Source organism: Balaenoptera acutorostrata, chromosome 15 (genome assembly GCF_949987535.1).
Source record: "Balaenoptera acutorostrata chromosome 15, mBalAcu1.1, whole genome shotgun sequence".
Lineage (NCBI taxonomy): Eukaryota > Metazoa > Chordata > Mammalia > Artiodactyla > Balaenopteridae > Balaenoptera > Balaenoptera acutorostrata.
In genome coordinates this window covers 45,678,230-45,701,844 of record NC_080078.1, presented here as the reverse complement: position 1 = coordinate 45,701,844, position 23,615 = coordinate 45,678,230, and the positions used below count along the sequence as shown (strand labels likewise).

The 23,615-nt window shown below is 55.8% G+C and overlaps 1 protein-coding gene across 4 annotated transcripts; it reads right to left on the bottom strand.

Annotated features, from left to right (window-relative positions):
- Positions 1 to 469: 469 nt before the first annotated feature.
- ENTPD6 (ectonucleoside triphosphate diphosphohydrolase 6) lies at positions 470 to 23,383 on the bottom strand. 4 transcript variants are annotated; one of them, XM_007191856.2, is made up of 16 exons: positions 23,264 to 23,383; positions 21,992 to 22,133; positions 19,811 to 19,928; positions 19,044 to 19,376; positions 17,352 to 17,428; positions 14,960 to 15,103; positions 13,963 to 14,038; positions 12,834 to 12,869; positions 12,015 to 12,103; positions 10,766 to 10,845; positions 10,020 to 10,084; positions 7,959 to 8,060; positions 5,665 to 5,805; positions 4,733 to 4,789; positions 3,731 to 3,843; positions 471 to 3,622 (listed from the first exon to the last, which is right to left on the bottom strand). In XM_007191856.2, exons 4-16 carry the CDS (start codon positions 19,333 to 19,335, stop codon positions 3,524 to 3,526), a joined length of 1,371 nt encoding a protein of 456 aa, XP_007191918.1. In that variant the 5' UTR covers positions 19,336 to 19,376; positions 19,811 to 19,928; positions 21,992 to 22,133; positions 23,264 to 23,383; the 3' UTR covers positions 471 to 3,523. The 4 variants fall into 4 exon arrangements, with proteins under 4 accessions (XP_057386047.1, XP_057386048.1, XP_007191918.1 ...); XM_057530063.1 differs by lacking the exon at positions 23,264 to 23,383 and adding an exon at positions 22,586 to 22,808; XM_057530064.1 differs by lacking the exon at positions 19,811 to 19,928 and having other exon boundaries at positions 470 to 3,622.
- Between the last annotated feature and the right edge of the window lie 232 nt (positions 23,384 to 23,615).

The window sequence follows — 23,615 nt, the reverse complement described above, 5'->3', positions numbered from 1 at the left end:
ATATAGCCAAAGGAAATGGAATCACTAATTAGAAAAGATACATGCACCCCAATGTTCATAGCAGCATTATTCACAGTAGCCAAGATATGGAAGCAACCTAAGTGTCCATTGCTGGATGAATGGATGAAAAAATGTGAAATATTATTCAGCCACAAAAAAAGAATGAAATCTTGCCATTTGCGACAATGTGGATAGACCTAGAGGGCAGTATGCTAAGTGAAATAAGTCAGACGGAGAAAGACAGATACTATGTGATCACACATGTGGAATCTAGAAAACGGAAGTCACAGAAACAGAGATCAGACTGGTGGTTTCCAGAGGTAAGGCGTGGGGGGGGTGGGGGTGAAATAGATCAAAAGGTACAGACTTTCAGTTATAAAATAAAAGCCCTGGGGATGTAACGTACAGCATGGTGGCCATAGTTAATAATATTGTACTGTACATTTGAAAGTTGCTAAGAGAGTAGATATCACAAGAAAAAAATTCTGTAACTCTTTACGGTGACAGATGTTAACTAGACTTATCAGTGATCACGTCACAACATATACAAATGTGGAATCATTATGTTGTACACCTAAACTGATACAATGTTATATGTCAATTGTACCTCAATTAAGAAAAGAACAGTTCAAGACATGATGTCGTGTCTTGCCTGGGGAATCCGCTCCCGTTCTGCATGAGGTGGCATAACAGCAGCAGGCAAACCCTTGCGGGTATTTCAAGTGAAGTCCTTCCCGAAACTCCTCCAGGGGTCTCACAACTCTGTCTTCTGGAAAAGTGTTGCTTCTTAAAAGGACTTTGCTCCCACCAGGGCCCCGATCTTCACAGGTGCTTGTCACCTCCAGCGGTTCCCTAGATCAGCAAGGCCACCCCTTCAACCACTCCATTTATATCACCCTTAAGACTCGTCCACCTCCTCCAGGAGGGCAGGGAAAATAGACCCCAGCTCCACACAACACCCTCTCGGAACTGGACCCCAGAAGTCAGGGCAGGGTCTCCCAGTGGGACGCCTCAGTGAGTCACCTAAGACACAGAGCTCCCGGCACATTTTCTATTTTCTCAAGATACTTAACCCCGTGAAGACAAACAGGAAGTAGGTTGAACTATTCTGAGTATCGAGAGGGTACATTTCATATTAGGGAGTAAAAATCAGTTTAATTCCATTATTTTCTAATTTATGTTGATCCAAGGCTCTCCAACATCATTCAGCTTAAGCTGCAATTTAATTTAGATTTTAAATTCCTTATTAAAATACCCTTCTAAGAAGCACCCTAAGACAAAATAAAGCACGTTCCTGCAGTTGGGTCCGCAATGTCAGGCCAGCTCACGCACACGGGTGTGGGACTGCAAACAGCTGGACACCGTGGGGTTGTTATCCAGACAGGGCGGCTGTTCTGAGTGAGGGCGGGAAGGTGGGGTGCGGGACACACGGGCAGGGCACGTGGGTGGGAGCCTCTTGCCCACGCGTGTGCATCACTCACAACGTGTTGGGATGTGCACGTGTGGCTATTTTTAAAAAACAAGAGCCTACTTCATTATCACAAAGACACTCAGTGAATGACTTGCATATTCTGCTCAGCTCAAAAACATTCCATGACTTATTTGGGAATCTCTTGGGAAACGTCCAGTTGTTTATTTTTTCAGATGTGAGATCACCAACCTATAAACAGACCAAATCAATTTTCACTTCTGCCTTCATGCATTTTTGATTCCTTGCCTCTGGAGTCCATTAAGTATCTAAACCGTTAGGTATCATGGAAGGAAGGGGCTGGGAGGCCCACCAAGGCGGGGGTACTGGGTGGAGGGGAGCTGGTTTTCATGTCCTTGTCAAGTAGAGCCTGGAGCTTTAGTGCTGACGTGGCTTTCTGTCTGGGGGAAGCATCTTCCTGCTCTGTCTTTTCCTGCTGTGTCGCATGCAGACCTCTGCCCCCTACCCCAGTACTGATACTTCAGGCAAACCACCGGGCAGAGGACAGCTGGCTCCAGTTTCCAGTGTTTACATCCTGGTGGCCTCCCTCCAGCCCTCTAGAGTTGGGGTTGTGGCGACGCCCCGACCCAGACTGGGTCAGGACACCCAGGACGGGGTGGGGACTCCCCGTGTGGCTGTCCTGCAGGCTCAGTGCTTCTCAGGTTGTACACTTGCATCCCTCTCCCGGCCCTGCCCACTCGGGGGTCAGGGCTCCGTCCCCACAGGCCTAACACATGGGCTTATTCAGCAGTCACGTCACTCTGGACCCGCTGCAGCCCTGGGAGGGGTCTGTCCAGTCTTTGTCTGGCCCGTGACCCCCTTCTGACTGTCCTGGATTAAAGCCAGATCCTTGCTGAACACACTGCAACCTGGAGCTCGGTGCTCGCTCCAGACCCTACGGCCGCCGGAGGTGATGAGCCCGGATCCTCACCCGGCAGTGCCACGAGTCACAGTCAAGGGGGCTCTGCCCTGCCAGACCCCGGAACAGCCTGGGCCTCCACAGGGCCAGTCCCGGACAGGGGACGCCAGGAGGGCCCGACGGGGGCTTCTGTGTGTCCTTCTGCTGTTGTCTCCCCAGGATGTACCGACAGGATTTAATCCTGCCATCACATGTCACCCACTTGGGCAGGTTTTTGTTTAAACTTTGGTGAACAGGGACCTCAGGTGCCCGACACCTGGGGTGGAGGGACACGGCTGGCGCTCACCGAGAGGAATCCAAGGAGCAGAAACCCTGGAAAACCCTTTATTTCAAGTGGAACCCATGAGGTTCAGCTTATTCCGTGAACTGTGCATATGCCACAGGAACGGCTGCGGGCCTGGGACACGAAGCATCCTGTGCACAGCTCAGCCAGCATCCTGCGAGCCTGCGGGGACGGGCCGTGAGAGGGTGCATCTGGGGCTTCAGCCCGACTGACACCGCTTGGCTGCAAATGGCTCAGGGCAGCGATACATCCACTGGGCTCAGAACACAGCTGCTACACGAGCACTCAGTACCACACAGACATCACTCACTCACCGACACAGATACCTCACAGCAGCTCACGCTCACGTTTAGACCGCTTTGAGAAGCCGGGGTACACGGGCCACAAAGAGGCATTTCCTCCAGCCCCTCTTTCCAGTCTCAGCGCCAACCCGCCAGCTAACCCTGAGCCACCCGAGGACCCAAGGAAGCGGCGTCGGGATGATGTCACAGTCCACACCCACGCAGGAGATGCCTGGCCCGCCAGCCCAGGGGGCTCTCGCTGGGGGCAGTGGGACAAAGCAAGACTCCCGTCACAGGACGTGTGCCCCAGCCGCCCCAGCCCTGCGATGGGACGGTGGGGACAGCAGCTGTGCCACCCTGGCCTCGGCCTGTGCCCTTTACCCTGTCTGGTCACTGCCCACCGGGAGCCAAGGCCTGGGCCGTGTTCCAGCACGTCCAGGGGCCGGTCTGTGAGGTCACGGGGAGGAGGGTCTCAGCCTCTGCCGTGACCCCCTCCCCGCACACTGGGGGTCCCAAAGGGGCCTGTTCTCGCAGAGACAGTGCTTCTACGGGGACGGCCGGCAGCTGGGCTGCTACAAGGTGGGGCTCTTCTGTCGGCTCAGGGAGTCGATGTAATGAAAAGTGGCCCCCAGAGCCCAGCTGGTCTCCACGTTGTCAATCCTCCGGGTCAACTTGAAAAGACAAGGGGCGGGGGGGGGGGTGGAAGGGAGCATGTGCGTGTGAAAGGCGGGCATGTGCTCGCGACGGGCGGGGGCTGGGGGCACCGGGGGAGTCCCCACCTTCAGCACTTTGTCCCCCGGGAAGCCGAGCCCTTGGAGCAGCGAGCTGACGTAGGTGAGATCCAGGCACAGGAAGGGGCTGCGCGGCGGCTGGGTCTCCGCCGTCCGGCACACTGGTGGGGAAAGGGCTCCTGGGTGGGGGAACGAGGGCAGCCGGACTCCACCCACCTGGGGCACCCACCCCGCCAGGCCCTGTGCCACCCGGGGCCTCACTGCTGGTCAGAGCACAGCACAGGCAGGGACTTGAGGCCAACCCGGTGCCCACTGCCCGCCTCCAGGCCCCATCTCTGCACCGTGACCCCGGACACCTCTCCTTGGCGTGGACCTGGGCCTTCTGGGGACTGGAATCACCCACCAGGCTGGCACAGAACACCCCACCCCTGTTCACGACGGGGACGACAAACCAACCCACAGCCTCTGCTCGGAACCTTTTCTGGCTGGTGTCTGGGAGACAAACCCAGAGGTAACAAGAACGATTTTAAGAAAGCCTTTTTTCAGGGGAGGGAGAGAAGGTCTTTCTATGGAGAAACATACAGCATTTAACCCCTTTGACCCGCAACTGGGAAAGGCAACCAAAGAGCAGAATCTACAAGCAGCCCGTACACCCGGCCATGGAGGAGCGAGGGGAGTGGCGGCCACCGGCCACACCCCAGGGGACAGCTCTCCGTCCCCCACACTGGACTCTGCGGTGCAGGGGCCCCTGGCAATTGTGAATCTGCTGGGACACTTTTGGGAGTTGAGGTCACCCGAGTCACAGAGAAAGAGTCAGAAAAAGTGAAATCAAGGGGGTCTGTTCCTCACAGCCCTGGGACTAAAAACCCCATCTCTACCACCCGGGCCACCCAGGGCACGGCGGGCCTGCTCTCTGGGCTAGCTCAGCGGCTCCTACACACTCTCACGCCCCCGAAGCCTCGTCCGGTCGACAGTCAGGGGCCGACCGGGAGCTCTGGGGCCGGCGCCTGCCTCACGCCCGGGCCAGCGTCCTGCCTCCAGGCCACTCACCGTACTTGGCCGCAGTCTCGAAGTCTCCAACCACGAGGCTGCCTCCCTTCTCTGCATCTGTGGAGGAGACGGGGCACCCAGTCTGCACCAGCGCCGTGGAGCCGAGACGGCACTGAGGCCCCCGGGCCTGCGCCTGGGGTACCCTGGGGGTGGGGGTTCAGACGTGGGCGGCCACACGTCTGGGCATCGGCGTGCAGACGAGGGTGCCCTGGCTCCAGCTACGGGGAGCCTGCAGACCAGGCGGCCGAGGGGCAGCTGCTGGGGTGCCCCAGAGGGAGGGGCCTGGGCCTAGGTGAGGGGTGAGAGGTCACCTTCCGCCTGGACCGGCTGGCTGCCGTCCACACTGGGCCCGACAGTGTAGCCCAGCGGGCCCCAGGGAGCCGGAACCTGACGGCTTCGGTCTCTCCAGGGCGGCTTTCTGCAGACATTCACGTTCTCACCCTTGCCACGGGCAACACGTTCTAATATCCTCAATCTATTTCATCAAAAGACATGTCCGGTCACGACCCACTGAAGTGACCTCACAACCCTCTCGAGGGTTTCCAGTTGGTCTGACCAGCACCGGTCCCAGACTCACAATACCGTCTTCTGTCCTGACGGCACCGCGGGCTGGGGAGGGGTCAGGGTGATACCCCCAGGCTCCTGAGGGCGATCTGAGGGGTGGGCTGAGCCCTCCTGCTGGCCTGGGCGCCAGCAGCTGACGGTTTGAGAATCACACAGGTGAAAGGAGAATAAACCCACAGCGAGGAAGCCTTCCTGCACCGAGCGGCTCAGAGAACTGACTTATTTATAAAAGGGGGCCTATTACTCTCTACTCAGTGACACGTCCCCCGCCCTCCCTCTATTTCTATCACCCTGATGTGACTGACGGGCCCTCCGCCCGGGGACCCACACCCAAGTCCCTGCACAGCCCAACCGAGCCCCACCCTTACCTATGAGGCCCACATTTGCAGCAAGGTCATAATAGTAGGAAAAGGCATAAAAATCCACGTCCTTCACTTCCTCCGTCCTGTGCACTTTGTTTCGGAGGATCTCGGACACTCGGCGGGCACACAGCTGGTAGAGGTTCCCCGCTGGGGCGAAGGGAGAGCAGACTCAGCGGTCAGTGGGCTCTGGGCGCCTGACCACACAGCTCAGGGTGACTGTGACCTGGGGGTGCTCACCAGCAACTTTTCAGGGGCCACGTGCTGCGGCCAGCCCAAGGGGAGAAACTGTGAGCACAAAAGGTGGCCGGAGAGAGTGCGGCCCGACCCTGAAGGTCACGCGCCTCCAGCTGGGCGCCTGCAGCTGCCGTGACGCAGCCCAGTGGGTCCATCCCACACTCACCCTGCCAGCCCGTGCTGAGCTCGAGTGTGCACTGTCCCACCCCATCTCACCAGCCGCCTGGGTGGGGCCTGCACCTCCCTCCTGTCACAGATGAGGAAGCTGGGGCCTGCAGGCAGCTTGCCAAGCTCACAGGGCTGGTCACTAACTCCTTGCTCAGAAGGACAGCGACAACACAAGACTGAGTCAGTGGACATGGACGGCCCACAGCCCACAGCTGGGCCCAGTTCTGGTCTTGCCCCAGCCCTGCTCCACGTCTGACGGCAGCTCCATTTAGCTCTCCCAGGGCCCTGGGAGCTGCACCCTTGCACCTGGGACCTCATCTCCCTGCACTCTCCCTCGTCTGACCCGTCACACCACCTCTGCCATGCTCCTTAAACACAGCAGCCACCTCTGGCCCTTTGCACGTGCTGCTCCCTCGGCTTGGAGCTCACTTCCCATTTCTTCACGTCTTGTCTCAGGTATCATCCCATGAGGCCTTCCCTGGTCGTCTTTAGACCGCAATCCCCCCCGGCACCCCCAGCCCCCTTCTGTTTATCACTGGATAGTAAGGAACATGCATTTGTTCTCCACCCTGGGTTCCTGGCACAGAGATTGTAAAGCCTCGTGAGACCCTGAGTGGTGAGAGTGAGAGAGGCGTTTTGTGATTCATAATAAGCCCCTTTCAATCCTCCTGGGTTGTGCTAATGAGGTGACTCCTGGTGGGTCCCTCAACAGCTTCAGGATGGGAGCTGGTGATTAGAGGGCTGAAACTTTCAGCCCCACCCCCGAGGGAGTGGGCAGGGGGCTGGGGATTAAGTCAGTCACCAGCAGCCACTGAGTTAATCAGTCCCTCTGCCATGGGCCTCGTAAAAACCCTACACGACAGGGCTCAGAGAGTTTCCTGGTTGGAGACACGTGGAGGTGCTGCTCCAGGGGAGAGGGTGCTCCCGGGTGCAGGGGGTGCTCCTGGGGGGAGGGTGCTCCAGGGGGGGAGGGTGCTCCCGGGTGCAGGGGGTGCTCCCAGGGAGAGGGGGGTGCTCCTGGGGAGGGGGGCTCCCGGGAAGAGGGGGGCTCCGGGTGCCCTCCCCACACGCCTGCCTTGTGCCTCTCTCCCATTTCACTGTTGCTCAGCTGTGTCCTTGATAAGAAACCAGTGATAGGAACATGTTCCCTGAGTTCTGTGAGTGCTTCCAGCAAATTATTGAATTTGAGGAGGAGGCCGTGGGAACCCCTGATTTGTGGCCGGTTGGTCATAAGAACGGGGGGCCCAGCACTTGCAAAGGTCGGGGGGGGCCTCATCTGATGAGGGCTGCACTGACTCCGGAAGTCAGTGTCGGAACCAAGTGAATCGCAGGACACCCTGCTGCTGCCAGAGAACTGGCCGCTGTGGGAAAAACCCCACACGTTTGGCGTCAGAAGTGCTGTGAGTAGCAACAGCCCTGTCACCAGAGGCAAACCTCACGCCCACATACCCAGCCTGGACACAGTGTTTCAGCATCTTAGAAGAAACTCAAAGAGCACAGAGCCACGGGACCCTGTGGGTGAGACAGGCCTGGGGCTCTGCGGCCTCTCCCGCCCTCGCCGGAGCACAGGCAGCGGGTGTGGGAAGAGAAGCCATTTCCCGCAGAGTTGCCAGGCCCACAGCCGCGCCTGGCTGTCTGCTCGAAGCCGAGGGACGTCCAGATCCTCCCTCACTGGAGGCTTGCTGGGAAATGGGGTCCCTGGAGGAGCGGCAGACAAGGGAGCCCTGTGCAGGGACCCCGCAGGAGCCGGGGGTTCCAGAACCGTGTCCAGCTTGCGGGCAAGTACACACTTGTCTGAGAAGGAGGCTGGACGGTCCCCCTGCTTCTCTGAGGTGTCCGGAGGGAAGGGGCTGCCGTCGACCCTCACGAGCCACCCACGGAGGATAAACGTGCCGTACCTGCCTCCTGTCCCGAAACCCTGTACGTTACTTCAGCGTGCTCCCACTCTCCTCTGAAACCAGGAGACAAACAAGGGCTGACCAACTCTGCTCCATCCTCAGCTGAAACAGAAAGAGACAGAGGCGGATGAAGAGCACTGACCGTGGTGGGGTGAGGGCACACCTGGAGCTGAGACGGGGCCCGCTGAGGGGAGGCCGGCAGCACTGAGTGTCTCAGGTCAGCGCCGAGGGCCTCGGAGGGTCAAGGGAACATGCTTCCTTTTTGCCGCGGGATGGACTTGCGGAAGCGCCCCGAGTCAGCTTCGGGAGGCAGAAGCCCCAGCAGAGCCACTCCCAGCTCACGGCCACAGAGGGGCTTCGGGGGTCCAGGCGACGCTCATGACGACCCCAGCGGCTCCCCGTGGGGGCAGCCTCCAGGGCCCCAGGACGCCAACCCTCGGGGACACGCCTGCTGGCGTCCTGCCGAGTGGGTCCCTGTCCCCCCGCCCCGATCCTGGCCTGGGCCCGCCTGCACCAGCGGAACGTGCAGGACACAAGGCCTTGGGACCTCAGGAGGCTTTCCTTCCTCTGACCCGCCAGGGAGAAGTGCAGGCTGCTCTGCGGGGTAGAGGCCAGACACGCGTCCCAAATGCCACCTCACAGGACCCCGGGGACCCCAGCAGAGGAACCGCCGAGTGGATGCCTGTGCAATCCTGAGATAAGACGACTGCTGTTTGCAGCTACTCAGGGCAGTGGGTGGTCTGCTGAGTGACAACGGCTCACACGGCAGGAGACGCCTCCCTGGGGCAGCGAGGGGTCTGCACCCCTTCTGGCGGCTGTCACAGCCCCACAGGAAGACACACGGCTCCCCGCCGCTCTGCTGGGTCGGGGTGCACGAGGGACAGGACCCTGAGGCCGGCACAGACGGGCAAGTGGGTGCCTGCCGTCCTCCACTGGCTAACAGGTGTTTTCTGGCCCAGAGTGTGGTCGTGGGTGTTTCTGAGACGCAGACGCATTTTTGGTTTGCAACAAAGGGGCCACTGTTATGAGGTTAAACAGCAGGATTCGAAATAAAGGAGCTGAAGCAGGATGTGCGTGGAAGACAATTCCAGTGGAACATTCCCGCTCTGTCAGAACGGCCAGGCCCTGGAAGAGGCAGTGGAAGTGCTGGGCCGGGGGTGTGCGTGGCCGAGAACACACGTGGGCTTGCTCACGTCTGACCGAGGCCTTCGGGGGGACAGGCCGAGGCAGCCTCAGAGCAGGGCCCCCGCTCGCCTCGGGCATGTGGTCCCCTGAATGTCCCAGGGGCTCGAGCGCCCACCAGCAACGCCTGGCTTGTCCCAAGCCAAGCATGTCAGGGCAGGATGGCACAGAGAGGGCCTGGGAACAGACACAGGCTTCGTCCCCAAATGCCATGTCTGGAGGAGGGCAGAGCCCGTTCCAATTCCCCTCGAGAGCAGAAGAACACAGGGGACATTCTCAGGAGCCAGAACCTCCCCTGAAGCCCCCCCTTGGAGCCCCTCCCGTACGCCCCGTGGTAAATCCTTACCAACAAGCCAACTCCGATCACACCCAGTTCCTTGGGTTCCTAAGAACCCCCTGCAACTCGGTGATTCAGAAACCGCTTCACTAGCATCTTTCTTTAAAAGTAACTGAGAAGGGCTTCCCTGGTGGCGCAGTGGTTGAGAGTCCGCCTGCCAATGCAGGGGACACGGGATCGAGCCCTGGTCTGGGAGGAGCCCACATGCCGCGGAGCAACTAGGCCCGTGAGCCACAACTACTGAGCCTGCGCGTCTGGAGCCTGTGCTCCGCAACAAGAGAGGCCGCGATAGTGAGAGGCCCGCGCACCGCGATGAGGAGTGGCCCCTGCTTGCCCCAACTGGAGAAAGCCCTCGCACAGAAACGAAGACCCAACACAGCCATCAATAAATAAATAAATAAAATTTAAAAGGTTAAAAAAAAAAAAAAAAGGTAACTGAGAAGGTCTTCAGGGGCCCACCAACAAGGTCTCGGGGGGGGGCGCCCTCTGGGGCTCCCGAGTCCTGTTGGCCGGGAAGGCTCTGAACACCGTACCCCACTCACCAGGCTTTCCCTCCTCGCCGCCTAGAACCGCCAGCCGCGCCGACATCAGGCCGAGCCCCAGGTAGCTGCGGAGAGAGAACCCAGGTGAGCGGAGGCCGCCCTCAACTCCGCCTGCAGCACATTCACCAGCCTGGATCCAAAATGTGGGGAGAAGGAGGAAACTCGGGGCAAGGCAGCAGCTTCCTGCTTCTTCCAGGAGCTCCCTCAGTGGGGTTCAGGGCATCCAGCTCCTCAGCGCAACAAGCGAAGGCTCTTACTTGGTGGGAGCTCGTCCAGGAGCTGTGGACACCGGTGAGGGCGACAGACAGGTCCCCACCTTTATGGTGTGGATGAGCCTCACGGAAAGAACCTGTTAAAGGCGCCACGTGGCAAAAAAGACGGCCCAGAAAATTCCTGCACCGTCTATGGGCTCTTCCCCACTTTCCCATAAACCTCTTCCAAGGCAGAAGAGAATAAGTACAAAAGAAGAAATGTAATCTTACTACAGGTGAATTAAAAAAGGAGGGAGAAGGAAGAGGAGGAGGAAGAAGAGGAAGAAAGAAGGAGGGCGGGAGGGAGGGGGGAGGGAGGAGGGAGGAGGAAGAGGCTGCAGGGGGGTCCACAGCAGGGATTTTGGGACTGAGTCTATGGCCCGGCACCCTGGTCACTCCCCAGGCGGGAGGCGGAGGCTGGGGGAGGCCTGCAGTGCTAAGCTGAGCCACATGCCTGGACGGTGGACCTCTCCACCCTCAGTCCTGAAAACAAACCTGTAGGAGTAGAGCCTGTAGGTCCTATTAAACATCTGGAGGGACGTGAGGAAGCCGGGCGGGGAGGTCTGAAGGGTGCCCTGGGGAAGAACACAAGGGTTAAAGCACCTTTCCTGCTGGCCTTTCTAGAAAATTGTCCCCCACTCCCTCAATTCATTTGAAAGAACAGGGATATGCACAGATGTATTCCATTAAATTAGCCTTTCATCAAATCACATGCTGTGAAACAGCTTGGAGCAAGCAGTGAAACACTTTGTCTTTCCTCTTTTTTTTTTGGCTGCATCAAGAGGCATGTGGGATCCTAGTTCCCCAACCAGGGACTGAACCCACACCCGTTCCAGTAGAAGCGTGGAGTCTTAACCACTGGACCGCCAGGGAAGTCCCGTGTCTTTCCTCCCTGTGAGTAACATTTACCCATTCTGGGAAATACGGCCCAACCAGAAGAGTTATGCGTAAATTTAAGGCTATTCCATTAATGCTAAGTTTTCTTTTTATTTATTTATTTTTTGGGCCATGCCATGCGGCATGCGGGATCTTAGTTCCCCAACCAGGGATCGAATCCATGCCCCTTGCACTGGAAGCGTGGACTCTTAACCACTGGACCGCCAGGGAAGTCCCAAGGCTCTTCCATTAAAACTAAAAATAATAGTAATAATTTAAAAAGTGGCAGATGAGGAAGGTACTTTTTAAAAACAGCACGCAGTCTCAACTGGAAGCGTTTTCGTGTCCCTTAGAACAGCGGTCCCCAACCTTGTTGGCACCAGGGACTGGTTTCATGGAAGACAAGTTTTCCACGGACAGGGGAATGGTTCAGGTGGTAATGCGAGCGATGGGGAGCGTCAGATGAAGCTTCACTTGCTGCCCGCCGCTCACCTCCTGCTGTGCAGCCCGGTTCCTACCAGTCTGCAGCCTGGGGGTTGGGGACCCCTGCCTTAGAACATCCACCCTGAAAAGGCCTTCGGCTCTGTCCCATCTGAGTCAGACTCCGGCCCCTCCCTGGAAGCCCTTGCGGGGGCGGGGAAGAACCCACCCCACACCCTCTGCCCCAAGGTCTCCAGGTAGTATCTAGTTTATCACCCCGCTGAAGACCAGATTTCTTTTTTTTTTTTTCCAGGCAGAGTTAAAATCAAACTAAGAAGCATTCACTGCAGGTGATCTGACCCTCAGGAGAGAAGCTGAGTGCACAGACCTCCCCCAGGGCTGAGGTTCCCCCACGGGGCAGGTGACCTTGGGGGCGGCGGCGGGTTACCTCGAATCTCGGGAGGAAGGTGATCTGGGTGGACCCTCCGCCCAGGTCCAGCATGCCCACGTTGCTCCTCCCGGGGGTCTTCAGACTGCCTGCAGCACCCGGAGTAAAATCCACACAGCAATGCCCGTTAGTAAACAGACAGAACAGCAGAAAAGGGGAGGTTAGAAGCCAGGCCCTTCCGTGGAAAGAAGAACAAGACAGACAGAAGCTGTGGCCACTTGAAAATGTCCATGTGTGTTTGGGGGGCGTGAAGGACAGCTGCCCCGGTGGCGGCTTTCATCTGAACGAAGGACGACCTGTGCTCCTGGGGCCTGGGCTCCTGATCTGTCACCTGACATGGCTCCCCATCCCCGGGCGGCAACTCCTCCAGGAAACTTCCTTCTTTCTCATCCATGTGTCAGACACACTGGTCTTGTCCATACTTACAACAAAGGGACAAAAATCCACATCCTGAGAGTAATCTAAGAAAAATGACTCCTCGCCACCTGTTCCCTGTTCTACCTACAGCAGGACTTCAATTATAAGGTGATCAGCATTTGCGTCACGTTCAATATTGACTGGTGTGACTCAGGGCTTCTCTCAGGAACGAGGACGGTGGCCAGGGGACGCTGCTGTGGGAGCAGAGGCTGAGCTGAGCCTTTGGAGAAGGACCCCCTGCATCTCCATCATTTGCATCTGCAAGCTCGGTGCCCGCCCCACCCATCCCAACACCCTACTTCGGGTCAGCAACCCGAAGGGGTTACTTTAGTGTGGAAATGAGGCCCCTGCTCTAAAGACCTGTGTCTGTGAACTGCTGGCTTTATGACGAAGGGAACCCACCTGTTAGGAAGTTCACAGTGATCCACGCAGAAACACCTGCAAGAGAGGGTCACAAACAGCATCTGAATCACCTGAGAGGCTGTAAACAGCAATGGGGACTCATGACAGCTTTCCGATTTCAGGAGCGCAAGGAGACCACTTCCTCACTACTCTCAGCCTCCAGATCGGCTACAGAAACGGGCATCACTCATAGAACCATCCAGCTGCTTCTGGCAGACTGCTCTAGAAGACACCACACTAAAAATCAGAGCGCTCAGCCAAACTGTCACATCTCTTGGTCGCACTCTTTATCAATTGTCTCTTTTTGGAAGAGGTGGTATGAGAAACAAATGTTCCCTTTCCCTCCACCCAAAAAAACTCTTAAGGTCACTTTTAAAGTCAGGGGCTGGTAAGGAACCTTATGAAGTGACTCTCTCTTAGAATTAATGCAACAGCAACGTTCTAACACATCAGCAACTGGGGATTCTCTCTAAATGTTCTTAAAATAGAAAAGATGGGACTTCCCTGGTGGCGCAGTGGTTAAGAATCCGCCTGCCAATGCAGGGGACATGGGTTCGAGCCCTGGTCCGGGAAGATCCCACATGCCGTGGAGCAACTAAGCCCGTGCGCCACAACTACTGAGCCTGCACTATAGAGCCCATGAGCCACAACTACTGAGCCCGTGTGCCACAACTACTGAGCCTGCGCACCACAACCACTGAAGCCTGTGCGCCTAGAGCCCATGCTCCACAACAAGAGAAGCCACCGCAGTGAGAAGCCCACGCACCGCAACGAAGAGTAGCCCCCGCTCACCGCAACTAGAGAAAGCCCACGCGCAGCAAAGAAGATCCAACACAGCCAAGTTAATTAATTAATTAATTAATTAAAAAATAAAACAGAAAAGATGATTTGTTTTCAGAAACGTGATGTATGCCAGGCTTGGAGCCAGTCACGAGGAGAATCTGTCTCTACCACTGGCCCCAAGAATACAGTGCTCTGAGACGGTCAGACTGCGGACTGGGGTGGGACCGGCACTTTGGTGTCTGTGCCTCCAACCAGGGAAGGCTCCCAGCGCCATGCTGACAGCAGCCCTGCGTGCAGCCCGCCTCGAGGGGCAGCCTCATGGCAACATGGCGCTTCTGGCGACTACCTTCGTCCGTCCCGTTCATGATGGAAACACAGTCGTCCCCTACGAGGAATGGCGACGCCTCAAACACTTCTTTCACCTAAATGTAAAGAGAGACAAGCCTTTATCGTTTAGAATGTAAACTCACAGTCCCAATCACTGCCCTGCTTTAGGACAGGACAGGAGGGGTGGGAAGCCCCACAAAGCGGATCCCAGCCCTGGTCCGCCACGTGGCCTGGTGGGCACGTCCCTGGGAGATGACCTGGCACGGGGGAAGCGAAAGCGGTGAGCAACTGCGTTTGGCTTTATTTCCTTCTCCACTTCTTTTTTTTTTTTTTTTTTTAGCAATTATTGATACATAGAAACTTCAGTCCCACAATCCAACTTGAGCATGTGAAGGTATTCAGTAGTTTTTATAAGGGACCTTGACAAACCTGCAACAATCTGTCATTTAGCAGCTAACAGGTTCAGAAACAGTGCGGAGGAGGAGGACTACTTTGCTGAGAACACTTTCCCTGATTCCTGATGGTAAGAACCCTGCAAGCACATGCCAAAGACAGGCTCCAGAGCCACCTGCGGGGAGGTGCAGGGCTTGGGCAGACACGAAGGGGCCTCCTCAGCAGTCACATCTGAGCATCAGACCAAGAGCGGAGCCCGCACTTCCCACGAGGACGACTGTCTTGAGCCGAAATGTCAAGAATTCAGGTCCCACGGCCTTAGACACTCGGCAAGTTCTTGGATGGAAGGAAGCCCTTCAAAAGCACAATATATTTTTAACATGAACTTGTTCTTTTTATAAAACAGATTCATTCTAGAAAACATGAATAGCTTTAAACATCCTGAGAAAGAAAGCATCGTTCATCCACAACCCCTCCACCGAAGGCAACACTGCTAACATTTCGACATGTTCCCCTCCTTGGGGAGCTTCTCCGTGGCCTGTCTGCCTGCTTGGACGTGGGCTGATGTTCCATGTTTTCAGTTATCACAAGTCACCCGCCCCGGGGTAACTGGATGAGCTCACCTTTCGCAGTAACTTCTGAGCCTTTTCTCCTGGTAACAGACGTAAACCAGCTGTGGCCTTGAGGACCAAGGGGGTGGCCTTCCAGAAGTCAAAGGGTATGTCCTGTTTAGCAATGTCCAGTAACTCCTGAATTCCTGGGGTGCTCTGTGAACATGGTGGGTAGAGCAGGGTTTGCGCTCAGCGTGCAGGGTCACAGGTGCTCCCCACCCTTTTGGTTTTATTAATTTATAAATATATTTTTTCTAATTTTCCAAATCAGCAGAAACAGAGACTCAAGAGGTGCAGGCAGGAGTGTGGGGCGGACCCTCGGCAGCGGAGCGGGCCAGGGTTCTACGCGCCTGGCAGCCGGCACCCCGCCAGCCACCAGCCCCGGGCAGCCTCAGACGAGCTGCGACGCCCCTGGACACCATGAGTGAATTCTGGGGTCCCTCACGGCACTAAAACCTGTGAAGAGCTACACTGAGGAATCACGTCACCTGCCGGAATGCTGAGCTCTCCATGCTGGACCAGGGCCCGTGGGGGGCGGGCTGGGCAGGGCGGGGGACGACTGCCATGAAGCCTCGCCGGGCGTGTGGAGGGTACGATGCTGGGGGGAGTTTAGCAATGTCTGTGGGGGACACGCGTGCCTCTCACTCAGAAACCCCCCAAGAGTTCACCCAGGCAATGCCCTCGCATGTGAGGGGAACGAAGTGTGCATAAGGTGACACAGAGCAGCCTTTCCCAAACTGTGAGGAGCGAAGGGTGGGAGGTCACCTACAGGCCCTCCGGAGGGGCTGGCTCTCCAAGTGCAATGTGCACATGCACAGCAGGACAGAGCACTCTACTTCCTGACGGGGCACGATCTCCAGGGCACACTGCTCAGCCCCGGGAGCGAAGCGCATACAGTGTGAACGTGCTCCACTGTGCGTGTAAATAGAGGGGACGAGAACACAGAAGGACAGCGAGAAACCAGGGACACTGTCCTCCTGGAGGAAGTGGGAGGGGTTCGCTGTCCGCTGGGAAGCTGTACAAGTCACCCCACGTGAATGTGTGCTGCCTGCTTGAACAAGTAAGATTTCAAAAGCCCCATGAGGGGCTTCCCTGGGGGCGCAGTGGTTGGGAATCCGCCTGCCAAGGCAGGGGCCACGGGTTCAAGCCCTGGTCTGGGAGGATCCCACATGCCGCGGAGCCACAACTACTGAGCCTGAGCTCTAGAGCCCGCGCGCCACAACTACTGAGCCCACGCATCACAACTACTGAAGCCCGTGTGCCTAGAGCCCGTGCTCTGCAACCAGAAGCCACCGCAATGAGAAGGCCACGCACCGCAACAAAGAGTAGCTCCCTCCCTCTGCAACAAGAGAAAGCGTGCGTGCAGCAATGAAGACCCAACGCAGCCAAAAATAAATAAATAAATAAATAGATAGATAAATAAATTTATAAAAATAAATAAATAAAAAGCCCCATGAGTTTATTCCAAGATATATCATTTAATCAGGTTTAACCGCTAGAGTCACTCATTTTGATTTCTGTTTTCAATTTGTTTCTTAACCAAGCTACAAGAAACCAAGGCCGTGACTTCACTGTCTGGTATCAGGATGCATCTGTGGCAAGAATGCCACGTCAGCTTCTGATTTAAGACGTGCTGGGACCAAAGGAACTGACAGCTGCATGAGGGGCTGCTTTCGGGAGCCCCCTGGGAACGCAGGTGCCCTGTGTTCGTGCAGCTCAGAAGTGTAAACACCACCAACTTACCAAAGTCACCACTTGACAGTTCAGCTAAATTTCTTTTACACTTATTTGGTTTTGTGGATTTTGCATAATACATTTTTTTGACTTTAATTTTTTTAGTGAACATTTGTCATCTTCAATCAGAGAAACCGAAACAAAAAAAAGTTAAACTTTCAAATAATGCTTTTTCTAAGTTTGCAGCGTTTGTGCTTTTAAATCACACCGTGACTTCTGGGTGGCATGCGGGCCAGCTGGGGGATATATGTGGCGTGTGTGTGTGGTGTATATGTATGTGTGTGCTGTGCATGTGTGGTGTGGTGTGTATGTGGCGTGGCTGTGTACATACGTGTGGCTGTGTGTGTGTGTATAGGTGTGTGATGTATGTGGTGTATGTGTGTGTGCTATGTATGTGGTGTGTGTGTATGTGGTGTGGTTGTGCGTGTGGTGTGTATGTGTATATACGTGCAGTGTGTGTGGTGTGGCGTGTAGTGTATGTGGGGTGGTGGTGGGACCTCCCGTGGGTACCAGTGTCCTCCACAGACTGTCCTACACAGTGAAATGTCCCAGGTCAGCACAGCAAAGACGCTGCTCTGGGGGGACGGCTCTGCATCTGAGAGAGAGTCACTTTAACAAATCGACAGGAGGCAAATTTGATGAGCAAAGAGAGATGAGAGAACACCGTTACCTTATCAACGTCGTCAGCATAAGCAGAAAGACCTGGCTTCAGTGCTTTGAAGGTTTCATGGGTCAAGGTGGGAGTTTCTAAAGGAAAATCATGTTTTAAAAAAGGTACAAGTGTGAATACAAACACAAATACATGAACCTATATAACTATGATGAGCCACACTTTCAAGGCAGACTTCTGAAAACAGACCTTCATTGTTTCTCATCTAAACTCTGCCTCTTTAGTTTGGCTACACGATGAATATTATACTTAATGTTTTGGCCAGAACTTTTCCTATTTAAAAAAAAAACCAACTTTATTGAGGTATAATTTACATACCAAAAACTACCCATTTAAAATGTTAAATTTTAACATAGTTAATTCTTGCTGATTCAACAAATAGAGAAGCAGGGAATTCCCTGGTGGTCCCGCGGTTAGGACTCTGTGCTTCCACTGCAGGGGGCATGGTTCGATTCCTGGTTGGGAATTAAGATCCTGCATGCAGCAGTGTGGCCAAAGAAACAAACAAACAAAAAAACAAAACAAAAAAAACCCAACAGAGGAGCAGGGCAAATGATTCCAAACTGCAAATGTGAAAATCATTTTCTTAATTCTAGATAGGATGCATTATACATTCTAAAGAATATTTCATTCTTTTTTTTTTTAAAAAAAGAATATTTCAGTCTTCTTTTTAAAAATTGAGTGTTTTAGATTTTTAGGGGCCTGGACTCATGTGCTTACAGCAAGGGAGAGTATTCCCAGGCACACCGAGGCCAAGGGGTGCTGTCCGAATGCAGACACAAAGACCAAGGAGGAAAAATCAGCAACAAACTTTCTGTAAGGAGGTCTCTCCAAAGAAAACACGCCGGTACATGGCTACTGAAGGATTACATGCCAACACACGTTGCCTTAACTTAGCTTCAAAACCAATTTTGGAGGTAGGTTAAGTCCAGCGTATAAATATCTAACTATTATAACAAGTTTAAAAATACAGCAGATGAAAAGTAGATAAACGTGCCATGAGAGGTTTGAAGAGACCTACTGAAGGCATCCGGAGCCAGCAGTTCAGTTAAACGCCCAGAAGGGTCAGCGCTGAAGCAGAGGGGAGGGACCCCGGCTGTGAGCACCGACCCACAAGGGGTGGAGGGGGGACTGGGCAGCGCTGGGGGTCTCCCCACGGGAGAAGCCCACTGGTGAAGATGCCCAAACTCCACCCTCACTCCTCCCCAGCCCCCCACCGGGAAGCCAGGCCCGCAGGCTCTGGTCCCAGCTTTACTCTCACTGAGGCCACTGCCATCTGTCACCCCTTGTTGCCTGGCCCCATTGGGCAGTTCCGTGTTGGCCTGGGCTCCGGGTCTTTGCTCATGTACCTGACTTTCCTGGACTCCCGGCTCCCACGGGTCTGAACCTGGGGCTACTTCCTTCCTTAAACTCACCCCATGTGACCTCTGGCCTAAGTCATGGTCCTAGCCACCCAACCTGCCCGGGATGCTGGGAGGGGACAGGCCACCCCAACGCCCTCTGGGATCTCAGCTGCCCTTAGGTGGTCACCAGATGCCAGTGCGAATGAGGACATCTGGGACTCCGGGGAAATGGCACTGTCGACAGGCTCCCCGGGGAGTCCCAGGCCCGGGGTGCAGCCCACCCTGAGGGCCCATGCTTTGCTGTGAGACAGAGGCCAGGGGAGCGCGGCCAGGGCTTACTACCCGGTACCTCCAGGCTGCCGGCTGAACTGGAAGACGTGCACTCGGGTGCCAGTGCTCCCCGCGTCGAACATGATGCCGTAGAAGAGCTCAGGCCCGCGGGCAGCTGTCCCCGGGGGACTGCGGGACTGCTGGCCCCTCCGGGCCCCCGTGGCCACCTCGGGGATGCCGAGGAAGGCCTGGGTGGCGGAGGCCCAGTGCCACTTGATGTAGGCGACGTAGATGAACAGGCACACGAACAGCCCCAGCGGGTACGCCACCTTCGTCATCCTCAGGTTCCCATTGTTTGGTATTTTTCTCATTTCCTTGTCTGCTGAGGATTGTGTCACAGTGGCTGGTGGAACTGGAGGAGAGGCAGGAAAAACCCGTTAGGCTGCGAGGTTCTAGGGCGAGTCAGAAATTCCTGCACTCAGGGACAAAAAATTCCTTCAACCAGAACTTTTTCCACAGGTCTGCATTTTTCCTGTGGAGTCAGAAGTTTCATTTGATCCTCAGAATGATTCTGGAAGGTGGGATCCCCATTTTGCAGAAGAAGAACTGAGGTTCATAGAGACTAGACAACCTGTCCAAGGCTGCCGGTCCTGCAGGTGCTGACCTGGGCCACAGCCCCACAGCCCAAGGATCCCCTCTAGGTGCTAGCCCAGGCAAACGGCTCTAAACTCGCCGCTATTTTAAAAGCCACGTGGGCATGGTGTCCCCAGACCTTTCAAGGTAACAGAGATGTACGTGCAGTCCATTCTCTCCACTCGCACTTTTTCTCCCACGGTGGTAACTTACTTTTAAAGGTTTAAAATCCTGTCCCTTGGGGACTGCAGAGCCACAGACAGATCAGAGAAACGGCTCATTCTCCTGGGAGTTTCACAACAGATACCTCTTGTCATTCATATACATGTTCCTGCCGAGAAGGAAATAATGCCCATGTGCTTTCAAAGCCCAGAGCAAAATAAATCAATTCAGCACCCCTAGTTTTGGTTCAATGCACCCCAAAATGGAGGCACTTGCTCAGCGGAGGCACCGGGTGGGAACCCGAGACTTCAGAGGACGAGAAGCGAGGCGCCTGGTTCTCGGGGCTCCCCTTACCCTTGGGGACGTCCACCATCTGTCCACCCTGGCTGTCAGTGTGGGAGGTGGAGTGGACGCCCCGGGGGGAGGGAGACAGGCACGTGCCGGGTGGGAAGCAGGGCGAGTGCCTGTGGACCAGAGCCCTGGGGGTGTGTGGGCCGTGCTCAGGACACAGTGATGGTGGCGGGGGAGGAGGGCTGGAGGACAGCATAAAGGCCCTCACAGGGGAGGGGGAGGGGGAGGGGGAGCGGGGACCAGGCCTAGAAGCGCAGGGGGCAGCCTGTGGTGGTCTCATGCCAACCCCAGGCTGTCTGGGGGTAGGAGAGACAGAACAGTGGCCCTTGGGGGGAATCCAGCCCTACAGCCACACCTGGATGCCCGCAGCCCCTGGAGCACTGTCCAAACCTTGGGCCAGCCCTGTGCCCCTGCCAGGGGAGAGGCCCGCCCAGAGGCCCACCATCCAAGTTCGGACGGGGCGGTGGGGGGGGGCAAGACAATGCACCCCTCCCTGAGCACAAGGGGCCTCAGGGAAGGCTCTCTCAGCAGCTCCCTCCCCAAGACTCGCCCTCCCCAGCCCCAGCTCTGGCCTCACTTTACTCTCAGAATAACGTCATACCCCTGCCCAGGCCTGGCCCCCGTCGGCCTCTGCGCTTAGTCTCTACCTCTCTTGCCCCTGCTCAGGTGGGCCAACCTGGTCCTCATCCCTAAGCCTCGGCTGACAAGCTGTCATTCCCACCTTCCCTGACCACCTCCACCCACTATGTGCTCCGTGACTCCCTGCCCCCTCCTGACCAAGCACCACCATTATCTGTGATGACCATGAGTCTGTGGGATTTCTTCCTGAAGGTCTGTGTCCCCTCGAGGCCATCAGCCCCCAAGCGCAGGGACTTAGCCTGTCTTGTACTGCTACAGCAGTCTGGAACACAGGGCTTTATCTAGGACAGCCTTAAATATCCTTTTTTTTTTTTTTTTTTTTTTTAAGCATCCTATTTCTTTGGTCCTTTATCCACACCCCTGCAAAACCTACCCAAGATGCTATGCTCACTGCCGCTCTGAACCCTGCAGCCGGAGGCTTTGTGTTCCTTGGTGCTCTCCACTCTCACTCCCTGAGTAAGCTGCATGTGGAGTTGTTCATTTGTGTCTCCCTTCCCTCTGGTGAGATGGTGCCTCTCTGGAAGCAGGGACCAGCCCAGTCATCCTGACCTCCCACCCATGACACAAGGCCAGAGCCCAGCATCTGCTCAGCCATCACTTGCTGGTGAAGAAAGCGAGCTGATGACGTAGGAATTCACCAAGAGGCATGGATGATGCTTCAGGACCCATGCGATGGCCATGTGGGATGGGGCAGAAGACAGCAGTGACCAGGTTTTCTACATGTCAAGTTTGAAATGACAGCAGGACATCAGTCAGAAACAGAACTGAGCCTTGTGAAAGATGACAGGTTTGGGGTTGGCGCTTGAGGAAGCCATCCCCAGGCAGCCAGCTCTCACCCAGCAACAGGCCCTGTCAGAGGTCTCCTTTGGTTAGGTTATAGTAATCCAAAGTTTCCCACTGCTAAGTGATCATTTAACAAAAAAGTATTTCTCGAGAAAGTTCTAAAGCTACTATTTCCAAGGATGATTAGTGAGGACACAAAAACAATACTAACATCTTACAACTCTGAAAGCGTTTTATAAAATCTTTTTACATAGTCAAATTTTATCATGTCCTATGTTAGTCTAAGAAGCATAACATACATGATCAGACTAACAGGTAGTATATTAAATTTCGAGGCAAAGGTTGCTCTTAATTAAATGTGTCTACCCATTTAAAAAATACCCCTTTAAATATGCTAGATCCTGTTACCAGAGGCCCACAGGCTGGCACTTATATACCACACGATATATGATGACTTACTTCCATACAACAGGACACAGGACCAAGGCCCGGGAATGTCTATAAACGGACTTGCCTGGGATCACACAGCTGGCACGCAGCAAGGCAGAGGAGTTTCTGGCTTCTGTCTCCAAATCAAATGTGCTTCATCACTTCACTTTCCCTATTCATATAAGACTACTTCAGACCACCAAAAAACAGTCATGTGAAATTACATACACATAATCATTCAAGTTACACACCAAGTTCAGGGTGACATAAACAGAGGCCAAACAGAACATAACTCTGAGGGGGGCACAGAGCCAGGAACAGCCTGGCCCACAATCACCTCCATGGCCCTGAGGCCCGAGCCTAAAAGCCAGTTTCATTCCATGGGGTAAGGTGCTTGTCCAGAGCTAAGGAGGGGCAAATCACATTTCTGTGACACCACTAACACCACAGTGGCCCTCCCCAGAGGATCACCAAGGAAAACAATTTTAGATGAGTTTTGTTCTTTAAAGGAGAGTCTAGAACAAAGCTGTAAGGAAAGGTAAGCCTGGAGGGAATGAGGAGCAGGCTGGGGGATGGGGCAGGATGTAGGTGCACAAAGGCAAACAGAGGTTTGGCTGAGCTAACCTTGCTCTCAGCGGGCTCCTGGGGCGGGGGTGCCTCCCTCTGTCAGGGGGAGGCGGGGTCAGAGAGGAGAATCTCGGTGTGGGGCTGTGGCAGTGATGTCCGGACGGGGCCCGCCCCATCGCCCGACTAGCTTTCCTGGAGCTGGGGACGGCAGCTCGGCTCTCGAAACACAAGTTCTATCCCAAGGTTAAAATACCCAAAACGGCCGTGCGTGCAAATGACTGCCGCACATGCTTAAAACCTATACAAAATTAAAGCACATGAACAAATACTAAGTCTCCTGGTAGGTTTAAACGGGCGTTTCTCCCCTGCCTGTCCTGCCCCTGTTGGATCTCCTGCGCCCGGCACAGAGCTGGGAGCGGGTCAGCAGACCCTGGCTGAATGAATGAAGACAGCAGGCTACAGGCTCCCTGGGGGTGGAGACTCCGACTGTCTTGCCCACCCGGTGCCAAAACACCGACCGCGCCCCTCACTGGTCAGCGGAGTGCCGGCTGCCAGTGACCCTGAGACCGCCTCCAGGCGCTGCCGCTTAAGACCGGGGAGTTGCCAGGCGCTGGGTCTGCGCCCCGGAGGCCCCCGGCCCTGCTCCGCCTCGGCCCTTCTCCAGGGCGCAGCGCACCGTGCCCGGGGGTGCCCACATGCATAGATATCCTGGGCTCTGCGGAACCCACCGCTTACCCTGCAGGGCCCTGTGCCCCACCCACGGAGCGAAGTGCCAGTCCCCGGGGAGTGCGCGGACCACAGAGACCGCTTCCCAGCGCTCCCGCCCCACCGGCTTCAGCGTGGCCTCCACCCCCGGCCTGCGGGAGGAGGATCTAGACGCGGGGCCCCGCCCACGTGCACCGCGCGTCAGCCCAGTGCGCAGGCGCGGTGGTGCGGCCCACTGCACAGGCGCCGTGGCTCCTCCCGCCCGGGTCTGCTGGCGGTTCCCTCTAGCTTGGAGCCTGGAACCTGGAGCCTGGCCGGTGTTGTGCGGGGAGCGGGGTCTCGGCCATGTGGCCCCTCGCTCCTGGCCCCGCTTATAGGGTCC